Source organism: Lepidothrix coronata, unplaced genomic scaffold (assembly GCF_001604755.1).
Source record: "Lepidothrix coronata isolate B3197 unplaced genomic scaffold, Lepidothrix_coronata-1.0 Scaffold66, whole genome shotgun sequence".
NCBI classification, from domain to species: Eukaryota; Metazoa; Chordata; class Aves; order Passeriformes; family Pipridae; genus Lepidothrix; species Lepidothrix coronata.
The window spans coordinates 2,699,340-2,722,278 of record NW_016690246.1 but is presented as its reverse complement, the minus strand read 5'-3'; the positions used below and the strand labels follow the sequence as shown (position 1 = coordinate 2,722,278).

The 22,939-nt window shown below is 35.2% G+C and overlaps 1 protein-coding gene across 5 annotated transcripts in view; it reads left to right on the top strand.

Moving 5' to 3' along the window:
• Window positions 1-22,939, top strand: part of GRM8 (glutamate metabotropic receptor 8) — a 335,277-nt gene that overhangs the window by 192,582 nt on the left and 119,756 nt on the right. For all 5 annotated transcript variants that reach the window (XM_017818222.1, XM_017818227.1, XM_017818225.1 and 2 more), the window contains one exon: window positions 17,321-17,521. In XM_017818222.1, the coding sequence (XP_017673711.1) occupies window positions 17,321-17,521 (201 nt within the window). The remainder of the gene's footprint in view (window positions 1-17,320; window positions 17,522-22,939) is intronic.

Here is a 22,939-nt window from a genome sequence, read left to right as displayed (position 1 = left end):
TAGTATCAGCAAATACCTACAAAAATGCAAATCCACACACTCCTTCAGAATTGAAAGAATTAAAAGATGTCCTGTTTTCAGTGCAGCTACACAGCAACATTTCCACAGTCAAATAAATCAATGTCTCTCTCAATAGTGCAGTATTTACACCAAGAACCAAAACCTAAATTAGTTGAACCTATTTCCATTGTCCACTGAAAATAAAAAGTAAATGCTTAAATGAAAAGATGTAGTAAGTACTGGGAAATTATATATTTAATTTTTTAATCTTTGTATTATTCATAAAATATTCTGTTAAATATTTACTTCATTTGAATTTGATACAGCTTGGTGAATCATCCTATGAGAAAGATAATTATTTAAGACCTTGCAAAGAAACCGTAAGTGCAGATGACTTACAGTGGATGAAGATTCACACCTTTTATTGTATATAAATGTATTGCATCTATATATAAATGAACCGTTATGACATTTAATGGTATTGGCAAACCATAAAGTGTATTTTTGGAGAGTCCAAGTCCTTATCATTATGATAGGTATTTTCAATATACTTCTAGAATAGGTATGAATAAATATTTTGGTGAGAAAAAGACCTTGTTTGCTGATAGTGTTTCAGTTTCATCAGAGCAAACAATAATTAGTTTCATTTAGTTCTTCTCTTTCCAGAATATGTTCCATCACTTAATTCAAGTGTTTGTATGCTTAAGCTTACTCTGTCCCTAAGAGGTAAATTAATCTTCCAAGCAATGAGGAGTGACCTGGGTAACCCAGGAGAGCAGGGAAGTTGACACTAACCAGTTGAGACTAGTAGTAATCTCTTGCTGTGCAGAAGGTCTAAGTGAACAGTCTGCAAGGTTAATGTGCTAGTACTTCAAGACGGTGTCTTAGGGGAAAAAAAGTAGATGATTAACTCACCCAGAGCCACAGGCTATTTTGTGTTTATACTGTCATTATGATGATAAAGATAGATTAAACAGACTCTTTTTTTGAGAGTCTGTGCTCTGATGAATTATAAAGGCTCGAATCAGAACAGTGCTTGCCTGTGGACTTAATGCAGTTAAACAGCAGAGCAGAGAGGTGTTCTGAAACTCTTACAAGGTGAAGTGTTTTTGTCTCCTGGTAGCAGAAGTGGTAACTTTGCTTAATGTGCTACTTTTCTAGCATCAGTGGGACAACGCACAATAAATTTACAATTTATATTATCATTAATGTTAATATTTGCATCCACAGTAGCTTATGTTATTGTGGTTTTATGCTGGGATGAATATGTTGTTTTAAATTGGAATAATTTTTTTTGTAAAAGAAAAAAGGTTAACTTCTTTAAAAAAAGATTACAATTTTCCTCTAAGAAGAGTCTAGAATTAGGAGAAATAAAATAGTAATTTGCTTTCATTGTACTAATAAGGATGATAAATTAAAAAAAAAATCCAAAATAACCTACAGACCTCATGGTATTCTCTCTCTTAAATCCTGAGTTGTTTCAGCAACAGCAACAGAGGTGGAAACTTAAAAAAAGGTGAATCTTGTAATTAATTTTACTCATTGTGTGTGTGATGCTGCCAAAGGAGATTCTGAGTGGTGTAGAAATTAAAAGTTATCAATAGTCTGGTGACATCAGGATCGTTGGATCGATCTACTGATAAGTGTAATTATTTTTGAGTTAGCAAGTGAGAACTGTGGCTTGAAAAAAATTAGCCTTATCTCAATCACATGAAGGCAGAAGTGATGCCAATGAGTCCACTAAAACAGCTACATCCTAATAGGATCATGAGGGGATTGATGGGACTATCAAGAAGAATCATTGATGTTTTTGCCACAGTTCTCATCTATACATCAAGTCTGTGTTTCAAAGAAGGCCTCCCCAGCCATAGCTCTCCTTTGCTGACATGTTGTTCACATGTAGCCTCTGTTTTTCGCTTGAGGAGCAATACAATGTGCTTTCTGCAGACTGGTTGTTCAGAAAAAAAATTTGAAGGTCAAACCATGGAAAAGGATTAGCAGGGTCTGTTTATTGATGATACTCAGGGAGAGTTTTACCTAAACACAAGTCTTCACATAATACTAATTTTGTGTATTGCTTCATAAGATCTTTGTTACTGTTTCACTGAAACCACACCAATTGTATAAGTTCACTTGCAATTATTTCAGATAATACTGGGAATTTATTTTAAATAAATGGATTTTAACTCTAGGGCTCCCGTTGTTCCTCCTTAGCTGCCTTCCTTATGCAGACTTCCCATTTTACACATTTCTGCCTGAAAACTTTCTAAAGGAAGTAAGGGCAAGATAGGACCAAATTTGACCTAGGCAAAGTCAGCTGTTGTTTAAAGACTTTGCTATGCTTCCCCAGCCCAGGAGCCTGGAGAGCCAAGCTGGCTGCTGTCAGCTCCCTGAGAGTTACAGGAAAGAGTGGCTTCAACTGGCAAATAGGTGAAGTCATTTGTGGTTATGGCAAATACCATTTCCAATCTTTTCATCCTTTGAGGACAGTGTTAGGAACAAGACTAGTGTTTCAGAGCTATACAAGATTTCTGTCCTTCTCTTTCTGTATCAAAAGTGGCTCATCCTGGGCATCAAAAATTAATTTTTGCCTACAGAATTGGCAAGAGTATTTTGTTTTCCCTTGGCTATGCTGTCTTGAACTAACCTTTCACACTGGCATGTCATAGGTCCTACCACAGCTATGCAAATATTTTTCTTCAAAAGTAGCAAGCATTCAGTCATGGGTGTCTGGTCTTCTAGATTGCACTGACTGAATGCAACCACCTTCTTCAGTACAATGCCAGGCCTGCTTAATAATTTTATAAATGGTAATTATATAATTTATGCACAGCCTGACACATACACTTTCCATGTCATGATGGAAGATATGTATCTTGAGTATGAACTGACTCTTCCTGACTCATGGTTCCTATCAGAACTACCTATACATTCATTTTTTATGAGCAAATATTATGCCTATAATTATTTCCAGAAATCTCTAGGACAAAAAATGTAAAATAAATACAGGTCAGATTCTGCCATTACTCCGTGTGCAAAGCTGCTTCATTGATATATAAGGCATTTATTATGGGATAATCTGTTTTATAAAATAATTTCCACTAAAAAATACATAGTAAAGGTATTGGCCACGGACTCTGAAGCTTTAATAAAATCTATAGTACTCCCAAGCAAGAAAAAGAGAAATAGTAAAAAAACAATTCAGTATATATGATTCCCTCAATGTGTGTGTATATATATATCATGTACATTTAATTTTCATCTTTCGAGAACACTTTTGAGAAGGAATCAGTCTATCATAGATGATAGTGCCATTTTTATTTTTATATATCTTTGCATTTCTAAGAATGGGATTTTTTTACAGAGGTGGAAAAATGTGTAATAAAGCCAACTGTATCCTGTTTAACCAATCACCAAAATAACCAGTTTCAATACTCTCTATGTAGAGTAAACTTTGTTTGCTTGTGTTTTTACATTGAATAATGATGATAACTAATAAGGATAAATTAGTAGGTTTATTCACTTGAAAGAAGAACTTTCAGCTACCACCTCTTTCCACAACTATTACTGGCCAAGTCTCCCACTGATCCATGTGGATCCCATTCCACTGGAATTTCACTAAGACTTCACTTGTTTTCTTTCAGTGTCCTAGTCAAACAATGTGTATAAATCAATGGAGAAAATAGAATGCTAGAAATGTTCTTTTAATCTGAAGACCTATTGACAAAGTTCTTGTCCCTCTTTGTTTGACAAGGTTTTCTTGAAGTCAAGGGATTTAGAGGTTGAAATCATAACAAAAGATAACTGGATGTCTTTTTCATCTTAAGGATCTGTAATGTATGTTTATCATTTAATTTTTTGAAAAAAAACTTTATTTTTGGTTTGTTATTGAATTATTTCTCATTACCATATGGAATCACTTTGTCCTTATGCCTTGCCTTATTTAAAAATGAATAAATGAATAATTTTATTTGTCACTGCGTTTTTTAGTAAACTGGCTTCACCACAGCATTAACACGTGCCTCTAGATGATTCTACTGATGAAGAGAATTGCAGCCTAAAGAACACAGATTTGCAATTGTCCATAAGGGTAATGAAGATAAAAGGCCTGAAGAGAACACAAATTTATAGCATAGAGCAAGGCACTACTTTCTAGCTGTTTCTTTATGTGTTGCCTTGGTTTTGGGACCATAATTACATACTGATTACAGCTAGGAAAAAAATTCTTTCCATCCTGAATAGTAATCATTGTATTACAGTGTATCATTCCCATCACTTTCATTTGCTCTTTCTGAATGTTATCATATCTATTTTAGATTTTAACATAGTTTTTGCAAAACATAAATTTCAAAATATTTTTTACATTACTTATAATGATGGTCATCTTGTGATTTATATATCAGCTAGTATATATTACTAACTAATTAACTTAGTATAACTGTGCATGTACCCATGAGACTGAACAATGTTAAAATGAAAGTCTGACTACAGCTTCCCTGAGCTACATGATCTAGGTTGTGTTTGAATTTCTATCCCTTCAAGTCCCTCACTTCAATTAAACTAAAATAGAGAACGTCGGAATTGTGTAAGGAAGCAATAAAACTACTGTAACAGAAAATAGTGCAATTTGTCTTAAAAAAATATTCTTGTTACCTCTCTGACATTCTCACATTATACCACATTTTGAGACAAAATTGGAGGGGCTCTAAATCACCCTTACTCAATTAACTTCCATTGAAACTGAGCTCATTCAGGCCAGCAGAAGAGGTCAGTGCCAAGAGTTCTGAATGCTCTCAGCCATGAAACAAGTCACTTGCAGATCATTAGGATGGCTTAAAAGGATCCTTCCAAAGTACATTTTGGCTTTTCTCTCTGTTTTTTAAAACCTCGGTACCCACTGTGGTCACAGTCAGTGAGCTCTCTACTGATTAAAATGTTTCAAACATATTTAAAAAGAGACCAGGGTTTTCACCACCACTTTCCATCAGTACACCTTTTTTCCTCCGTCATAGAATTCCAGGCTCATGGGATTGAATGTAAAAGTCAGTTATACAATTCTTGCACTGTGATACAGTAGTCACAATAAAAAGCATCCAAACTCACAAGACTAAATGTAGTGTATCCTGATCTAGGTACCATGTCCTTAAAATGCAGATACTTTACATGGTGAGGTCAAATATAATAATATTTTTTAATGCAAATTCACCTGGTTTTCTATTTACCTTGAACTGTTCTTGATCACCTAAGGATTGAGAGAGAAATCAACAAAAGCCCCCAGTCTCAAAAACCTTGTTATCCCAACCTGTCTTTTAGGTCTGAAGACAAGGTGAGGGGGGGTCTTGATTCTTCCCCTGAGATGTCCTCAGAGCTCCCTCCCAAATGAGTGTGGTCTAGACTGTTGTGGACTTCCACATGCTTGTCTGCAAGAGCACACGTACCTGTATATATGCATATGTACATAGACACTTGAGATTGTTTCATAGCATTGGCTAAGACATTTTTGGTGCAGTGGCATCTTAACAGTGGATCATGGAATATTTCAGGTTGGAAGGAACTTCAGGAGGTCTCTGGTCCAACCTCCTGCTCAAAACAGGGTCAGTTTGAGGTTGGATCCAGGTGACAGGATTTTATCCAGCCAGTTTTCTAAAACCTCCAAGGATGGAGAGAGACTATGTATCTTCTCTGGGCATCTTGTTCAGTTCTCTGAGCATCCTTACTGGAAAAAAACCTTTTACCACTTTAAACCTTTTATTTCAAGTTATGCCCATTATGTCCTGTCCTGACATCATACACCATTGTGAAGAATATTGGCTCATCTCCCTGTTTGGATTTGCTGTTTAGGGGACTTGGCCACAAAGCTGTTTCTTCTAAAGGCTGAGCAAAACCATATCCCTCATCCTTTCCTCACAGGGCATGTGATCCAGCCCCCTGAACATCTTCATGGGTGTCTGCTGAACTTTCTCCAGTTTATCGATGTATTTCTTACATAGAAGGGCTCAAAACATATTTACACATCTAATGTACTGGTGAAACACTTAAATGATTTTGAGAATTTTCCCATCAGTCGGTACACTAGAGGTCATGATACAAGTTATAAGAATAAGAAGAAATGAAACAGCCTTGGTGAAATGAGTTCAAACTGCACTTGGTAAATTGGAACATGAACTGCACAAGATTGTAGAATTCTGCAGAGAAGTTTTGATTTCTTCAAAAGTGTATCTATAATTGTAAAATATGTTGCAAGAAAGTAGATAAGAGCATTTCAATTTTTTTCAAGATCAGGTGAAAAATTACTTTTGAATGCCCTTAGGTTACTGAAATACGCTTATGATAATATAATAGTTATCACAGGTGGTCTTTTTTTTAATCATAGTACTAGAATATCTAAAAAAAGTCAGGTCTTTTTCATTTGATTTCAGACTGCATGAAAACAACCAAGCAGGTACTCAGTGTCTCAATGTTACAGTGATATGCACAAACTATTAAACATCTGCTTTTTAGGAGTACATATTGCCAGCAGGCTCAGAATGCTGTTAAAGGATTGCACACTGCATTGCAAGTCTGAAGCATTACTGTGCTAATAGAGGTTCATGCTAGGGGACTTGCTGATTTAGGTATGTAAAGTATGGCAGTGTGAGTACCTCCTATCAAGAGAAAGCCCGTGCTTTAACAGTACTTCGCATATTTATTATGTTATTATTATTAATGTACTAACACCTAAAGGGGATATTTGATTCCTGAGAAAGTGCTTAATCACTAAGACTTTTAAGCCAAAAATGAGTATCAGGTGTCTATATATTGTGCTAAACCAAGTTTAAATTTGTTGGACTCAGATTTGTTTGTTGGATTCATCCCCTGTGAGGAATGAAACTTGTTTGTACCACGAATTCTCGATGGCCCTTGGCAGAAGGGAAAGGCCCCCAAATTCTCAAGATGGCTCTGGTTTTAAATTAGCTATGTGAAATAACAGAACTTCAGAGACTTTGGTAGAGTATTGAGTTTTAAAGGTATTTATGCAGTCAAGGATGTTTTCAACTCCTTTTTAATATTAGATGCTTAAAGTGTACTGCAGGGACCGTTATACTTTTCTGGGTGTTGTTTGTTGCTTAATCACAAGCATCTTGTTCAGCACCACTTAATTTAGCATGTCTTAGCTAGGGCAATTCTGAAATTTGCTGCAAAAGCTCTGACAGCATACCTACTTCCCCCACCTCCAAAACACCATCTCCAGACAAGCCTCTTCCATCTACCTCCTCAGCTCTTTGTAGATAATAGTCCTGATTCACACAGGCAGAGCAAGCAGAGCAAATTGATTCTCTCTATTTGAAAAGGGACAACACTGTCAGTGAGGGAACTTTTCTTCAAGTTGCTGATTGTCACCGTTTTGCCCTGGTGAGGATGGGATATGTGCAGCTGTAAGACAGCTGCCAATGGAGTGTGTACAGCCAACCTGCTAAAGGAGCAAATGTCTGTAATGTCCCTAATTTAGTAATGAAGCCAATCAGTTCTAATTAGTTTGTGATTAAAGAACTAGCTATCTTCTAGGCTGTGCAAAGAGTAGTGTTTGTGGGTAGGCTGTCTTCCAGTTTTAGACTGAAATCTCCTTCCAGAAGCCAATTGTCCATGTCCAGTTCATGGTATCAAGCAGTCCATTAACTAGCTGCTTAGTTCTAATTTTGATGGTGCTCTCATTTTTGTCAGCTCCTGAAAAAACACCTTTAATTAGACTAGTGGGGAAATTACAGATTTTCACGTGTGGAAAATCATGTATTTCAGCTGTTTTCTACATAGCTTATAGAACAAAATGATGTTTCACCATCTCCAGTGAATTACATAGGTTTACTTTGACAGTAACACATGATAAAATTGTAGTCTATAGCAATTCAAAGCTCTTGAACCCTTTTTCCATTCTGACTGTCAAAAGTTGCCTCTTCTCGTACAGAAAAATAAAAAATTGAAATAAAACTATTTAATTTTCTATGACCATGTAGCATTTTTCCTACTGGTTGTACTAAGTGAAATTAATTATTTCTTTTCCTCATCATGCCCTTCTTGCAGTGCGATAGGATCACTAAAATGGGGCACAACAGCAAGAGACGCTGGATAGGGCAAATGGAAAAGTTAACATTTCTTCAGCTTTTAATATTGTAAAATGTTGCTATTAGATCTCTTGTATGCTTAAATTTTACTTGTCTCTTTACTTTGAAAAGAATGCTTTCATATATCTTCCTTTTTGGCTGCAGTTGAAAAAATCCTCCCACTGCTCCTTCCTGAAAAAACCCACTCTCCTTTCCACAGAAAAATTCTGTCATGAGTACTTCTATCTTGTCCAGCTTCAAAAATTTCTTCTTGGAAGTTAGATACTGTGAATACAAACCCAGTAGTAACTGAGAGTGAAATTATTTTAAGATTAATTGTTACATTTATTTTTATTTTACACTGGTTTTCCTTGCATCTGTCTTGAAATCTTTTTACCTACCTGTCTCCTTAGCAGTAACATGTAGCCCTATGAATTAATCCAAATGTGATATATTTCGTTGTAACTATAGTCAGTCCTTGTAACCACTGCAAGAAAATATAACAATTTTTGTTCTGCTGGATCTTTCTCTCTATCTGCATAGCAGTTGACTAAACAGTAGATAGTATGTTTGATACTCTTTTATACTAGCAATGGGCTTTTTCTGAGGACTGCAAAATTGTTGCAGAGACCAGCAGCAAAATGTGATTAAAGAGCACTGGGTAAGCCAAGGAAAATAACACAGGCCACCAAGGATGAGCAGAAGGGATGGAATGAGTGGGCTGGTGGCTGAGGGAATTTCAGGTCTTCTGTTAATACCCCACTCACCTGGGGGTGGGTGGAGTATGTGGGAACAGAGAAGCTAAATAAGAGAAAACATTTTTTCAACAAAATGCTAAACATCACAGTGAGAGTATCTAATGCTTGAGAAAAGGGATATTTTGGTTATTAAGCTCTGTTTAAATTCAAGATTTAGACTCAAGCAAAAGACTTTAGACTTGTCTTTAGACAAGCAAAAGACTCTTTCCTTTCTTCTCCCTCCCCTCCTCTCCCCTCCCCTCCCTGTCCCTGCCCTGCCCTGCCCTGCCCTGCCCTGCCCTGCCCTCCCCTCCCCTCCCCTCCCCTCCCTTCCCCTCTCCTTTTTGGTGAAGTGGCCACAAATACTTCAGAAAGTTATTTGTTTGGATACTTCTTTGTCTGTTTATACTTCCAATAAATGCTTTCCTATTGCAAGAAAGGCCTTTCTTGAGCATGATGTCAATCAAGTTTGTATCTAAAACCAATAGGCCTGTGGAAAGAAGTCCCTTGAGTTTCTGGTCTGAAGCTTAAACTTAAAAGCTGTGACAGTCAATAATCAGAGGAAAGTATTTTTATACATACTGCTTTTATGCACTGACGGTTCTCTGAGTTTAAATGCTAACAGACAATGAATAAATTCAGTTGTTTGTAGTGACTCTTTCCTCTTGCAGATAGCCATTGCCATAGGCTTTGGAGTTACACACTTAAGCCTGCATTAGAATTGCTTGCAGCCTGTGGGGTTTTAAAATGGTATCAGTTATTTCTACCTATGTGCCTGGACCAGTACACTAGCAATTTTTTTCCCACAGATAGAAATTCCCATTGGTAATGTTTGTTAGAATATGTAGGTTCTATCTACATACTTACCTTGAGATATGATTTGTTTTAAACTTGAGAAATTCAGCAAAATATTTGGTTGTCTATTCATGCTAACACTCACCTGAATACTGACATTATTCTCAGTAAGAAATAAAGCACCTAAAGTTCAAACAACATTTAAAATATTTTTGCTAAGGCAGTTCTTAGATCTCCGTGTTAGCAAACAATAAGCAAGTTGTCTCCTTTATCCTCATGTTATTTTGTTCAGAATGCTCATCTAAAACTTTTGACATAGTTTAATTATGACAAACATATCTCATTTTAGAACATAATTAAAACATTTTTCCTGTACCATTTTGATTTGGTGAAAAATCTGTAAAATGATATTTCTTATTCACAAATCAAACAGACAACTTTTGAGGTTGAAATTCTCTATTTTTTTAGAATTTAGGGAGTGTTAATTAATGGTAAAACTCATGGTTTTACATTTGAAACAGAATTTCATGTGTTGTTAAGTACTGGTATATGTAAAACAAAATCTTATATCTGACAAATATATGAATTAACGTTGTGCATTCAATTTTTATTTTTACAGGTAAAAAGAAAATATATATAATTTGACAATTAAAAAAGTGTAATAACATAATAATATGGAATCAGCTGCCTTCCTTTAATATGTGCTAAAACTAGAAATATACGGGAGTGAAAGAGATAGTGGATCACTAATACTTCTAAATGGTATATGGTATAAGACTCGAGCATAAATGAGATGCAAATCTCTGATTTCTAAAATAAAAGCAGAAGAACCAAGAGGGGACTTGAGTGATATTTAAATGACCATGTAAATATTTAAGAAACATGCAAAATACATGGAATTATTATATAGAAATCTTTGTAAAAGTTAAGTGGGGTTTGCTCTCTGGTGTAAAACCTGGAGAAAAATCTAACAAAACCTATTGTGATTTCAGATTTATTAATTGCTGTGAATCCTTCCTTAGCAACGCAATAGTCTCTCTACCTTTTATTTAAACTTCTACAATGTCTTTCTTTTTTTCTGCAGGTATGTACTCTCAGGTTGTCAGAAATATTGTAGCCGGAAAGTGAACTGATATAGGTGAATAGATCTCTACCAGAACACCATTTTGAGGTCTTCTGACAGTAAGATTAGTAGTGATCTGCCTGCAGTTTCAAAGCTGTAATCTGTTTATAATAAGAACATAAAATTTTTAAAATCCTATATCCACTTCTAATTTTGTTCATACTAAATATTATATTCCTACATGGGCAATTGTATTGATATTGACTAGTCATGTGCCCGAAAGAAATATTTCTTAACCCACTGTATTTTTTTTTATACACTTTTGCTTTTAAATGCATGGTATGGTTCTTAGTGTGGTTGGCAGAAACCATATCCTATTGTGTCTCTGTTATTTTAATGCAGTCATTAATGTTTAGCTTAACATACACATATTAGCAAATCTTGGCTCAGTAAGATGATATTTTACATAATATTGTCACTGCTAGATATGGCAGACTTGGGTTTTAAATGTTTGAGAGCTCTGAGTGCCTGTGTTCTCCAACTCTATTCACTCTTTTAATGAGCTATAATCAAGCAGTGTGAAGGCATTAATTAGAATAAGGAAAGTTTTTCACTCTGATAACATTCAAATTGTTGTAAGGGACTCTCTCAAAGTACAGAAATGGGAAAAAATTTCTTTTATTAGCAATGCAACCTTAGTTTGCTTTTCTGAGACAAAACACTCTAGTAAATGTCACATATAGTATAGGAACAAAATACCCCAATATAATTAGGATAGTGGTTTAGTTCCACTTTAATATGTATTATTGTGAATTTTGTGAAGTGTTTTGCTGAAACAAATGCCCAATTTATTATGAAGATCAGGAAAAATGTTGTGGTATTTCCAAAGAAAAATATTTGTGGGCAGGGCAAGAATTTTTAAGGTGCTTTGGTTACAGAATCAGGCAAAGAAAAAAGTTAGTTTTTCATTTATGATGGTGTTAAACTGAAAATTATTGAAGCATATTCACTCAATATGAAATGTTCTTGCTATTTTCTGTTTAAAAAGTGTTTAAAAGATGTGAGGTTTCAGACCAGTTCTGAATAGGAAGTTTTTTAAAAAATCTCTGTATTATTCTAGGGATTGAAAAACTGTTTCTTTCTCAGACTTTTGCTAATAGGTCTTGCTGTCATGTCGTTTTTTGATTTTGTTTTGGTTTGGTTTTTTTGTTTCTTTTTTTTTGTTAGTTTTTTGTTGTTTTGTTTGTTTGTTTGTTTGTTTTTTTGAGTTGGTGTGAAGAGGCATAACCCCCCAGTAATTACATCAAGGACCAGTTGACTAAATTGCAAACCCATGTCCATCAGTTGTTGGAGAACAGTAGACAGTCATTTCACTGTTGCTGCTTCTACATTCTCAATTCTCTTTTTTGGAATGGCTGAGAAAATTGATATAATTCTTAGCTTCCTCTCTGAATTGCTTCCCAAACTGACACTGTACTATTACAGAGGAGCCACAGGTGTTGTGATGCTCTCTGTAAATTAACTCATGCACAAAGCAAGCGTCACTGTTACCATGCAGCTATCAGAAAACTCAAATCCCCCACCATAAAAGTATATAATGGCCTTAAGTTTGAGTAAAAGAAGATGATGATCTGCATTATTTGTTCAGCGAGAACACACTCCATAATGTGTGAGAAAAACAGCTGAATAATTGGGAAGACTTCAATGGGAACAACATATGCTCCTGGTGCTTCCTGCTGTCTGCTGAAATGGCTTACAGTTAAAGCCTTTCTGTGGAAAAAATTGTTGCTGCAAAGATGAGAAGTTCTAACTAGTTCTGACAAATAGAGGAATATCATGCCTGAGCTGAAGAGTGGGAGACCACTTACAAATTACTGTGTTTTAGTTGTGATTGGGATTGGCCCACACAGAAGATCAATTGCAACACAATATTTATCTTTGATTTCATTTACTTCCAAGTGCAGCTTAAATAAAATTGTTTTGCAAGCCACGTAATGGGGATAAATAATTTAACAGCAAGCAAAAAAATGGACATTGTAGCTATGAACTGAAAAAGTGTTACTATGTATCCAAAATCCAGGCTATCCACTATCCCAGCGGTTATGATGGAGTTTTCCCTCACTGTTCCCCCATTCTCGACTTACTTCTATACTATTTCTTTATGTTTAGATGGAGCTTGAGTGACTTTAGTCATAAATACCTTTGTTACTGATTGATATGAAGTTCTCTTGCTTTGCATTTAAGGATACAGTCAAAAAAATATAGAGCATATGCCCGGTTGGGGGTGGTTGTACTTTGGAAGCAGGTGTGTATTACAATTAGGCTTCCTCATCCTAGAAGAGAGGTTTCACCACAGTTGCTCAGCAGCAAGACATCTTCTCCTATCTCCCTTGGTATAAAAAAGCTGCATGATTTTTTTCAACTGCAAAGAAACATTGATTGCCCCTCCCTGCAGGGATTTCTACAGAGCCTGGTCGAGGTGTCTCCACTCTGCTCCACCCTCCATTCACTACTCCTTAGCAAGTGCTTACTGTTGTATGGGGCATCATCCTTAGCTGCCCACCACATTCCATCCAGGGAGTAGCAGCTGCATATTACCCCATAATTTCCATACTGCTATAAATTCTTTTAGGATGTGAATGTAACTTCTCAGTTTCCTCTAATTTTTGCCCCCAGCCGTATTTCCACAATGTCACAAGTTACAAACCAGGCATATCCAATTGCCTTATTTAAAATTTTTTATATTCTTAAGAGAATAATTGCTAGGAACTTTGCTCTGAAGTTTTCCTATTGTCGTGGACTTATATGTCACAGAAGTTATTTCTACATGTGCTTTTAGATTATCAATAAGAACAGGTTTTTTAAAGTTTAGTTGAATTATGCAACAGTTGTCATCTAGTAGATTAGTGTCCTGTTGGAGAGATCAGCAACTTAAATTTTGATTGTTTGAGACAGTTGTTTCTATCTCACAGGTGATATTATCACCCATGTATGAATCCATTCTTATCTGTCTTACATTAATCTTTATTTACTTAATATATGTTGTTAAGTTTTTAATGGAGATATATTTTAAATTATTGTTTTAAAACCCTGATTTATCTTGGTTATGTTCCTTGTGATCTCTTGATTCCCAGTTGATACCTATGGAATTGACAATGTCACCGACTTCACTTTCTTCCCCCTTCAGATGAACAGACCCAGTCACATCCTTTTCCATCTAATCCACATCTCACCTTCCTACTATTATATTCCTTATCTTTCCATGTCATAACCAAGTTACACCATGCTGAGCAGGATACACAATTACCCCTGCAGCATAGGAACTACAGGATGAAAAGAGGAAATGATGAGAAGATATGGAGGTAATATATCCAGCAACAGTCCAGCTTGTCACTCGTGCTCAGGAAGTGCAAGAGTTGCTGTAGCAACTCTTTCACCTCTACAGCCTTATAGGATCAGTCCTGTGTTTCACTTCAGGATTCCAAAAAGAGATTTCAAATCCAGGAACAGCTAACACATTTCGTGGGCTAGTGTCACCACTCTCCTAGATCTTCTCTAGTAAATGTCTGTGTACGTCTATGTATGTCTATGTCTTGACATCTTGCTTATGTCTAGTTTGCACTTCTCAACAGCTGAATTGGAAGACCTGCTGGTAAACACCATGGCATATTTCCCTGGATTTCTGTTGTTTGGAGATCAGAATAGGAAGGGATGGTGTGAGACCAATTCTTGTCTCAGTTCTTGACACACTGTCAGACCACAGGTCCAACAAGTGCAGTTTCAGGAGCTGGGAACATCTTCTCACTCTTTGTGATAAAGACACAGCCTAAGCAATTTTAACTGTAGGATGAGAAATTGAAGTGATCACTAAGAAAACATTAAAACATTTATTTTACGAGATACAAATTATGTTCTTTCAGATCACCAGTGTGTGTAGAACCATGCCTCATAGAGCTGAAAGTCAAGCTATAAATGAAACTGTTATTACTTGATATACAAGTCTGAATAAAAATCATAATAATATCTTTCAATTGAGTAATATTATATCTGTAGGAGCTGACTATATTTATGGTTAGACAATTCACATAATTTTATTGCTATACATTAACATTTATTTAGGGCAGTGCAGTGAAATTTAAGTTGATGAGTTCTTGTCATTTTTATAAATGTTAGTTTATTTATCTAGAAAAAGAAAATTAAAAGAAACCTCAAGAAGAAAGAACACATAATCCAATCTTTTGTGTTTTTTTAGTTATGCAAAGCACAGAGATTTCTCTTGTCTATTACCTTCTGGGTTTGACAGGTTTAAAAGTAATAATTCTGTGATGTTCCTCACCCTTTGTATGCACAGAAACACATTCAGTCCAAAAAAATTGTTTTTTTTTCCTCTGTAATTTATAGGATAAATTACTTTATGGTCACATTATCTGTGAAGAGTGAAGGTAAAATATTATGCCATGCAATAAATTTATGCAAAAATGTTTTATATGTGTTTAAACTGAAGTATAGCATAGGGGAGAACAATATTGGTTTTTTCCCCTTTTAAAATCTGTAACAGTCAATGCACTTGCTTAAGTGTTTGCAACTTTTAGTGTTTTATGACTTAGACTTTATTACAAAAAATGATTCCTCTCTGTCTTTCACCAACCCCCCACCCTTCAACATACACAATTTTCTATTTGATACATGAAGGGAATTATATTTATCTTGGAAATTAAAGTGGATGTCCTTCAAACTCCTCCGATCCTGACCGTCCTGTTTAGAGGATGTGGAAGCTTTTGAGGCACATACAGGTTACTGACTGCTGTGTGTCACCAGCAGTTCTGTAAACCCTGTCCTTCACTTGTTGTCCCGTAGTCCTGAAAAAGGAAAGAGCAATAAAAGTGGAGATCATGAACTCTACCCATCACTTAGTGTTAGAAGGTAGTTCCCAAACGAAATAAGTTAATAAATTTGAAAACTAATTAAACTACTTGTCTTCCACCCTTCATGTCCTCTTTTATGTCTGGGCAATGCATTGCAACTAATTTTGTAAATTTCAGCACGTGCAAGGAAAAGTTTTTCCTGTTTATTTATTTATAATGGAGTAGCACTATTATTTTGCCATTCATTAGGTACCATGTCTTGAAAACTGTCTGCAAAGTTACTTGTACAAATCACAAAAATGAGCTCCTTGCCTTCTTCTCTACGTGGTTGGTAGCTTTTCAAGAGGCAGTGATTTTATTTCTTTTAACTAATCCCTGAGGAGAAATAAAAGCACATCATCATTTTTCAAGGCTATCTATTGCTCCCAGCGCTCAGGGGTGTTTAAAGCACAAACCACTACTGCTTGTCAGATTACAGATTTGTCCATATGTTATCACTGTAATGTGAGATGGTGATACTGAAGTGCAGCAAACAGAAAGAAGGTTTCTGAGTATACTCCTTAGCTTTTTTTCCATGTCAAATGGGCTAAAGAAAGATCTTGTGTACAGTATGTTTTCAGGCATAAACAATATACTTTTAAAACCTTGAATTCAACAAAATTGAAATTTTAAACTGATAAAATCCTGTGTTTAGATATATAAAAAAATAAATAATATATAAACTGTTAAAACTTAAAAAAAAGCATAAAATTTTGCCTCATTTCTAAATAATGTTAAACAATATGACTGGATTTTTTTCAAGCTGAATGAGTTGATAACTTGGTAGATAACCTAGCTGTTCATATTTGTCTTCACTAAGGCAAGAGGAACTTGACAGTAAATTTCAGCAGGGCAGATTTCACATCAAGATTTGGAGATCCCTTTTTCTGAGGGCAATTAAGATTTTGAACCTTTGAAATCAGCATCTGAATACCTATAGAGGATGTGAGATTTCATGTTGGTTATCCACTTAAAATGTAATTTTCCTGATTTTTATTTTTTAAGTTTTCCCCTTAGTAATATCACCAATTAATGTAAAAAGTTCTTTAGATTTTGACATAGATGATTAATTCAGGCAATTCCTGCAGAATAAAAATTATATAATGCATTGTTTTCCTCTGTATTCCCTCTGAAGGATAAACGTCCCTGTAGGAAATAGCAGACAGTACATGATTCTCAATGTGAAGCATAATTCACTAGCAAATACAGGAAAATGTCATAGAATAAGCACTTCTCAGCATAGAGACAGATGGTCACATCACTTGGCAAGCATTCAGTTTTTTTCCCTGAGATGTTTAAATAATGTTTATCAAACAATAGACAGGGATAAAAATCAAGATAGCCTTAAATTTATGTAAAACAGAATGGCAGGCTGCTCTAGAAGTGTACTATAGATAACATCAAACAACTTTGAATGAAAGTCAAAAAGGTGGAAAGAGAATTTTTCTACTGGACTGTAGAAATGCACACATCTCTATATATCTTTTCCTTGTAATGAAATGTTCTGTCACCTTTTCTAGCCCAAAGCTCAGCGCACTGTTTATATACCTAGCACAGTGTAAAATGATGAGAGGCAAAAGCAGAAGGCCATATTTTTGTGTCAGATAGGTGAATCCTGACTTTTCCTGTCAATCCAACTGTAATTATTTATGTCATAATGTGAATTTTTGCATGCAAGCACTCATGCAGGTATGCACACATGCACACACAAGTAGAAGTAAACTCTTTCTCTTTTTTCTTTAGGCTTAGAAAGAATTGCGAGAGATTCAGCCTATGAGCAAGAAGGAAAAGTTCAGTTTGTCATTGATGCAGTGTATTCCATGGCCTATGCACTGCACAACATGCATAAAGATCTCTGTCCTGGATATATTGGTCTATGCCCAAGGATGAGCACAACTGATGGTAAAGAACTACTTAGCTATATTCGGGCAGTAAACTTTAATGGTAAGTTACATGCACTCTGTTTTTGCCCCTCTCTTCTTTAAATGCTTCAGAAGTGACAAGATGTGTTTTATTCTTTATATAGGATACTTTAAAACACAGTGGAAAACAGGATTAAAAGCAATTCTGCAATTTTTTCCACCTGCTCTGAAACCCTGAGTATATTTTTCATCTTAATATTAAGTTACTCCCAAAAGAGGCAGAGGAAAAAAATAAGAATCTGTTGATCAAAATATTCCAGTGAAAAGCTGCTATTATAGAAACAAGTTGAGGACTCATGCAGTCCTATTGACAGATTAAAATCATTTAACAGATGTTCTTATGTGTTTGCAAGAGAATGAATTGAAAAAATACCTTTTTTTAAAAAAATTGCCTTCTTCTGACACTAGTTAATTTCCTTACAGAAGCGAGTAGTGAGAAGTTTCCTTTCAATGTACATATTTAAATCTCAGTTAAAACACTCTAGCAGTTCCAGTGTTTTTGCAGTTCATTGGTTTTGACTCAGTAATTTAGAGAGCTTTAACACAACTACAATATATATTTTTAAACGACACTACAATATATTTTTAAACAACACTACACAATATTCTGTGCATCTGGCATCTGCCTGCTGGAGAAATATTACAGGTGCTTATGTTCTTAACAGCAGAGGCCAATGAAGAACAGGATTTATTTATGAATGTAGATTTGAAAAGTGTAGAACATACTTGATGGTGAAATAAAGTTGCTGAAAACCTAAATGATTTCATTAGAAGTCATAATTATTGTAGACTATATTTACCACTACTTACAAAGAAACGGAGCAATGTTCTTTGCTCTGTTTTGGTTGCAGTTTTTTCCTTACTTGGTGGTAGTTCATGTAGTACACATGCCTTCTAACTATGCAGAGAGAAGCACTGTCTATCACAATTTATTCCAATGACCTCAGCTGCCAGCCTTGTTGAAAAAAGCACAAGGTCATTTTGAATTTAACTTCTGACTGGAAGATTTTTTTGCTTTAGGTAATATACCAGACTATTTGGTTTATAAAAATGTTGACTGCAGTCCACAATTTTTTCTTCCTATGCAATTTTCATGAAAAGGGAATCCCTGACTCCAGGAATATAAAGTTAGAAGGAGTCTAAATGATTCTTTAGTGATTTTAAAGAACACTTGGAACATAATACATTACTGGAAAATGGGAAATGTGATGATGACAAAGGCAGGCAGCATATTGTAAGGTTTGCAGTGATAATTACCTACAGTTCCAGTAGATGTTGTTCTAGGTCTTCTGTTGTTAAAGCACATAGTGATCTATTTTCATTTGATAAACTTGAAAGTTTATCATAAAAATATAAGCTGTACATTTTATATGAAACCTTCTTCTCTCTAGATAATTGTATTTCATCAATATCTGTCATGGTGTCTGTTGCTGACTCTAAGTATTGCAGCAAGGTGAGACAAAAGCATTCTGGACACTAATGAAAAATACCTCTTTTTGAAATAGTGATTTACTGAAAGATAGGAAAAAAAGAACTAAATAAAAGAAACATTAATTTGAGGTTAACATTCTGAACCATGGGATATGTTAAATGTTCCCAGTACTAGGCTGGTCCACATTATGTACTGGTGTACCAATTTTTTTGGGTGTGTTATAGGCCCAAATATTTTATTTTCTCTGTCATACATTGGGAGGCATAAGCAGATGATGGTCTTAAACACGTTGCCTTTTCCTATTAATCCAAAATTCCTGTTGCTCTGGACAGCACTACTATTGTGTCTCACATAGGTGAATATTTACATCGGTTACCAGACCTCCTTGCTGGCACGTGACAGTAGTGCTGTGTGTCGACTTTGATGAGCATCCTAGGCTCAGTCATTAATAATGTGTTATATTAAAAATGAGCTGACACATGATAGGAAAATCCTATCTTTCTCAGACATTCAAAGTACTGTTTTTTTACCCTAACAATCACAGGATAATAGCACTGCTGCAGTTATCAGGGACCTCTGGGGATCACCTACTCCAACCCTCTGCTTAGTTCAGGATCAGCCAAATCAGGTTACTTAGGACCATGCCCAACAGGTGTTAAATATCTACAAGGCTGGAAAATCCTCCAGAATTCTCTCTGAGTAATCAATTCCAATATTTTATCATCTTCACAGTAAAATAATTTCTTATGATTAAATACTTTTTCCTATGTTTTAGAATTAAGCTTCTGCTCTTCAAGGTGATAGTAATTTCTAATATCAAAAAGTAACTGGCATTTTTGAGACAGGCAGTTTTTCTTTTTATTCAATGTATCCATTTCCCCCCATGATCTTACCCTTATGCATAATAAACCAACTTCTCACCACTCTTAATTCAGTCTATCCCTCTTAACCAATGTGGTAATGACTGGGTGCAAGTCCAATTAATATGTTGTCACATTCAGCTTAGTGGGTTTCACCTCACAAAGTGTGACCTCTATTATGAAGGACATCTGTCTGCCTTATGGAGGATATTTGCAAGGGTAAGAAAACATATATATTTCTGTTTATGGGAGTAACTGTTTTGCTTTAGATTGTAAGAAATCACTTTGAACTGTGTTTATTTTTGTTTGGTTGGTTTATTTTAATTTAAAAATGATGAAGATTTGTTCCCCTGAAGGATTCATCTGTGTAATATTCCATGACACCTTCATGACTGAAGGATGATCATAACCGCCAGTGCACAGTATACTGATGTGATTGATATGACATTTGTTTCTGCTTAGATATTCTTTCAGTTGTGTCCTAAATGCAGAAAACCTCACAGTTCATCATGATTTTAAAGTGAATATAACTTCTTAATTTGTAATAAGAACAAAGAATTTTTTTTATACACAAGATGCGAATTACTGTAGACTCCTGTTTTACTATTGCCTGTGTTTTTCATTGGACAGCTAGGAAAGTATGTGTCTAAAACCACTTCCTTTCTATTTACAATGTTTAATAATTAATTTAATTTCATAGAATAAGAATACTGTATATATCTAAAGAGTTTTTAAACAGTAGGAACTCTAAAAGCAGTATGATGAGGTATGGCATACTTAGTTCCTTAGGTTCTTGATGGTCACTGTTAGATTGTAACCAGCCCATTATGTTTCTTTGATCAAAGAATACTTAGACCTTTCAAATGTTTCATGGTTCTACTTATCTTTCTTTTTCCCAGGCAAAAAGTGAATGCTATCACTTTATGTTGTTCTTATTTTAATAAGGTGCCATATTTGAAAGATTTTTTTCCTACCACTCTTTGTATCCAAGTGAGATATTTATGTGAAACTGATGTTTTTTATTTAAAGCTATGTAAAGTGAAGAGTTCTACTATTAATTAGGTTTATAAACTGTGATATACCAAATAGTTATTGTGGCATGATCTCCTATCACATTACTTCAGTGTTCTCTTTCTATTTAATTTTGTTATTCTGTCTACGAAACAAGCAGATGCTTTATAAGAGTTTTTATCCTGGCATGTATCAAGTGCAGAGAAGTGCTCTGCTGAATCCAACACAAGTGCTCATCATTTAACAGAAATAGGACTTGAGCATGCATTTGTGGTGGATGGAAGTGTTTCAAAGGTGGTTTGGTTTTTGTTTTAAGAAAAAGATTTATCTTTGCATTTTCTTCTAGACAAAGAATGACAGCATGGATACAGTGCTATTTCTTGGGCAGGAATAACACATTTGTTTCTCTGTCTGTCTATCTGTCTCTTTCTCTTCCCTCCCTGCCTCCCTCCCAGCTTTCTTTATAGGCAGTATAGGGTATCTGGTCTTTTGCCTACCTTTAGTCATATATTTGTATTTATATTTACATTAACACATTTTAGTATTTCCAGGGATAAATGGCAAGAAAACATTCCACACTTCAACACAATATATTTACAGATATTACAATATGAGTCTTACACTGAATCATAAAGTAAAGGCAGCACTTGACCTGTACTCTCATACATGCAAACAGACATCTTTGCTTTGGTGGGCTATTTATCCTGGGGATTAACAGACATACTTTCTACTTTGACTTTTTTTATGTGAACAGTGATAACTGAGAAGGAAGCAGAGAATAGGTGGAAGCACTGTCTCTCCCTGACATCAGCGCTTAGATAAATGTTTGCTTCTTCGGGAGGTCACTGCAGTAGCACTTCCTTCTCCTGGTGAAGAAAAGACTTAAAATATATTTTAAATCTGTGTAACCTTTTGTTTGGTCTTCTCTGGACAAAGTAAAGCAACTATGTTGCTTGCTGGGATTTTGTGACAAATATACAATAACACTGGAACAGGTTGCCTGAAAAAGTTGTGGTGCCTCCATCCTTGGAGACACTCAAAATCTGACTGGACATGGGCAACCTACTCTAGCAGAGGAGATGGACAAGGTGATTTCCAGAGGTCCCTGCCCACCTTGGTCATTCTGTGATTCTATAACAGTAACTGGACTTGAAAGAAAGAAAAGTATACCACTTAACCCTACTTTACAATATTTTTCTTGAACTAATTTCATAATCTAAGTGGACTTGTAAGCCTTGCTGTTACTTAGTTTTTAGGTATGTTAATTTAATGCCTTTGACCAAAGATTTATTTTAGCTGCACACACAGACACACTCATGCATGCAGAGTTAACCCTGTTTAAAAAGGAAACACCCAAAAAATTCATCCAAAAATTCATCCTGTAAGGGCAGAATAATACTAGAGAATAAAAATAAAAGAACATAAACTAGCAGATTAACTCAAAATAAGGTGTCAACGCTTGTAAACTAAAAATTAATGATCACTTCACATTGTATTTTTTTTTAATGAGAAAATGGTACCTACACAGGACTTAAAAAAACAAACAAACAACAAAAAGAATAATGAGATTTCTCATGGAGAATTTTGAACCCTCCAGAGAATCATTACTGTGGAATCATCTGTTTACAAAATTAATCTTCTCCTGCTATCTTTTGAAGTTGCAAAGACGTCAATCTATGCAAAACTCTACTGACTTAATATTCAGCTCAGACTGTTTTAAGTGTTTTCTAGAAGAAAGCTGAAACCTCTCTATTCTTTCACTGAGTACAAAATTTGCATTCTCAAGTCATTATTTATCATTAAAACAGAAGCTTTAAAATGGTGCACTTACAGGCTGATAAGTTTTGACATTTTCTGAGGCATAAAGAATAATAGAACTAAATGTCCCACATAAAATGTACTGGTACTATGCTTTTCTCTCACATTTTTAAAAATCCTACTATCAAGTCTATAACTACCCACAGAGAAAAAACACACCCAATTTTAAAATAGTTAAAGTTGGGCATACCTTGCAGTTTTTGCAATTTATGAATTCTTATACGCAGTGAATAATTTAGGGGTTTGTACTTCAGAAACACTTAGCATCATATGATACCACTGCTACCACATTCTGATAGGGTTAAAAACTATCTAAGTT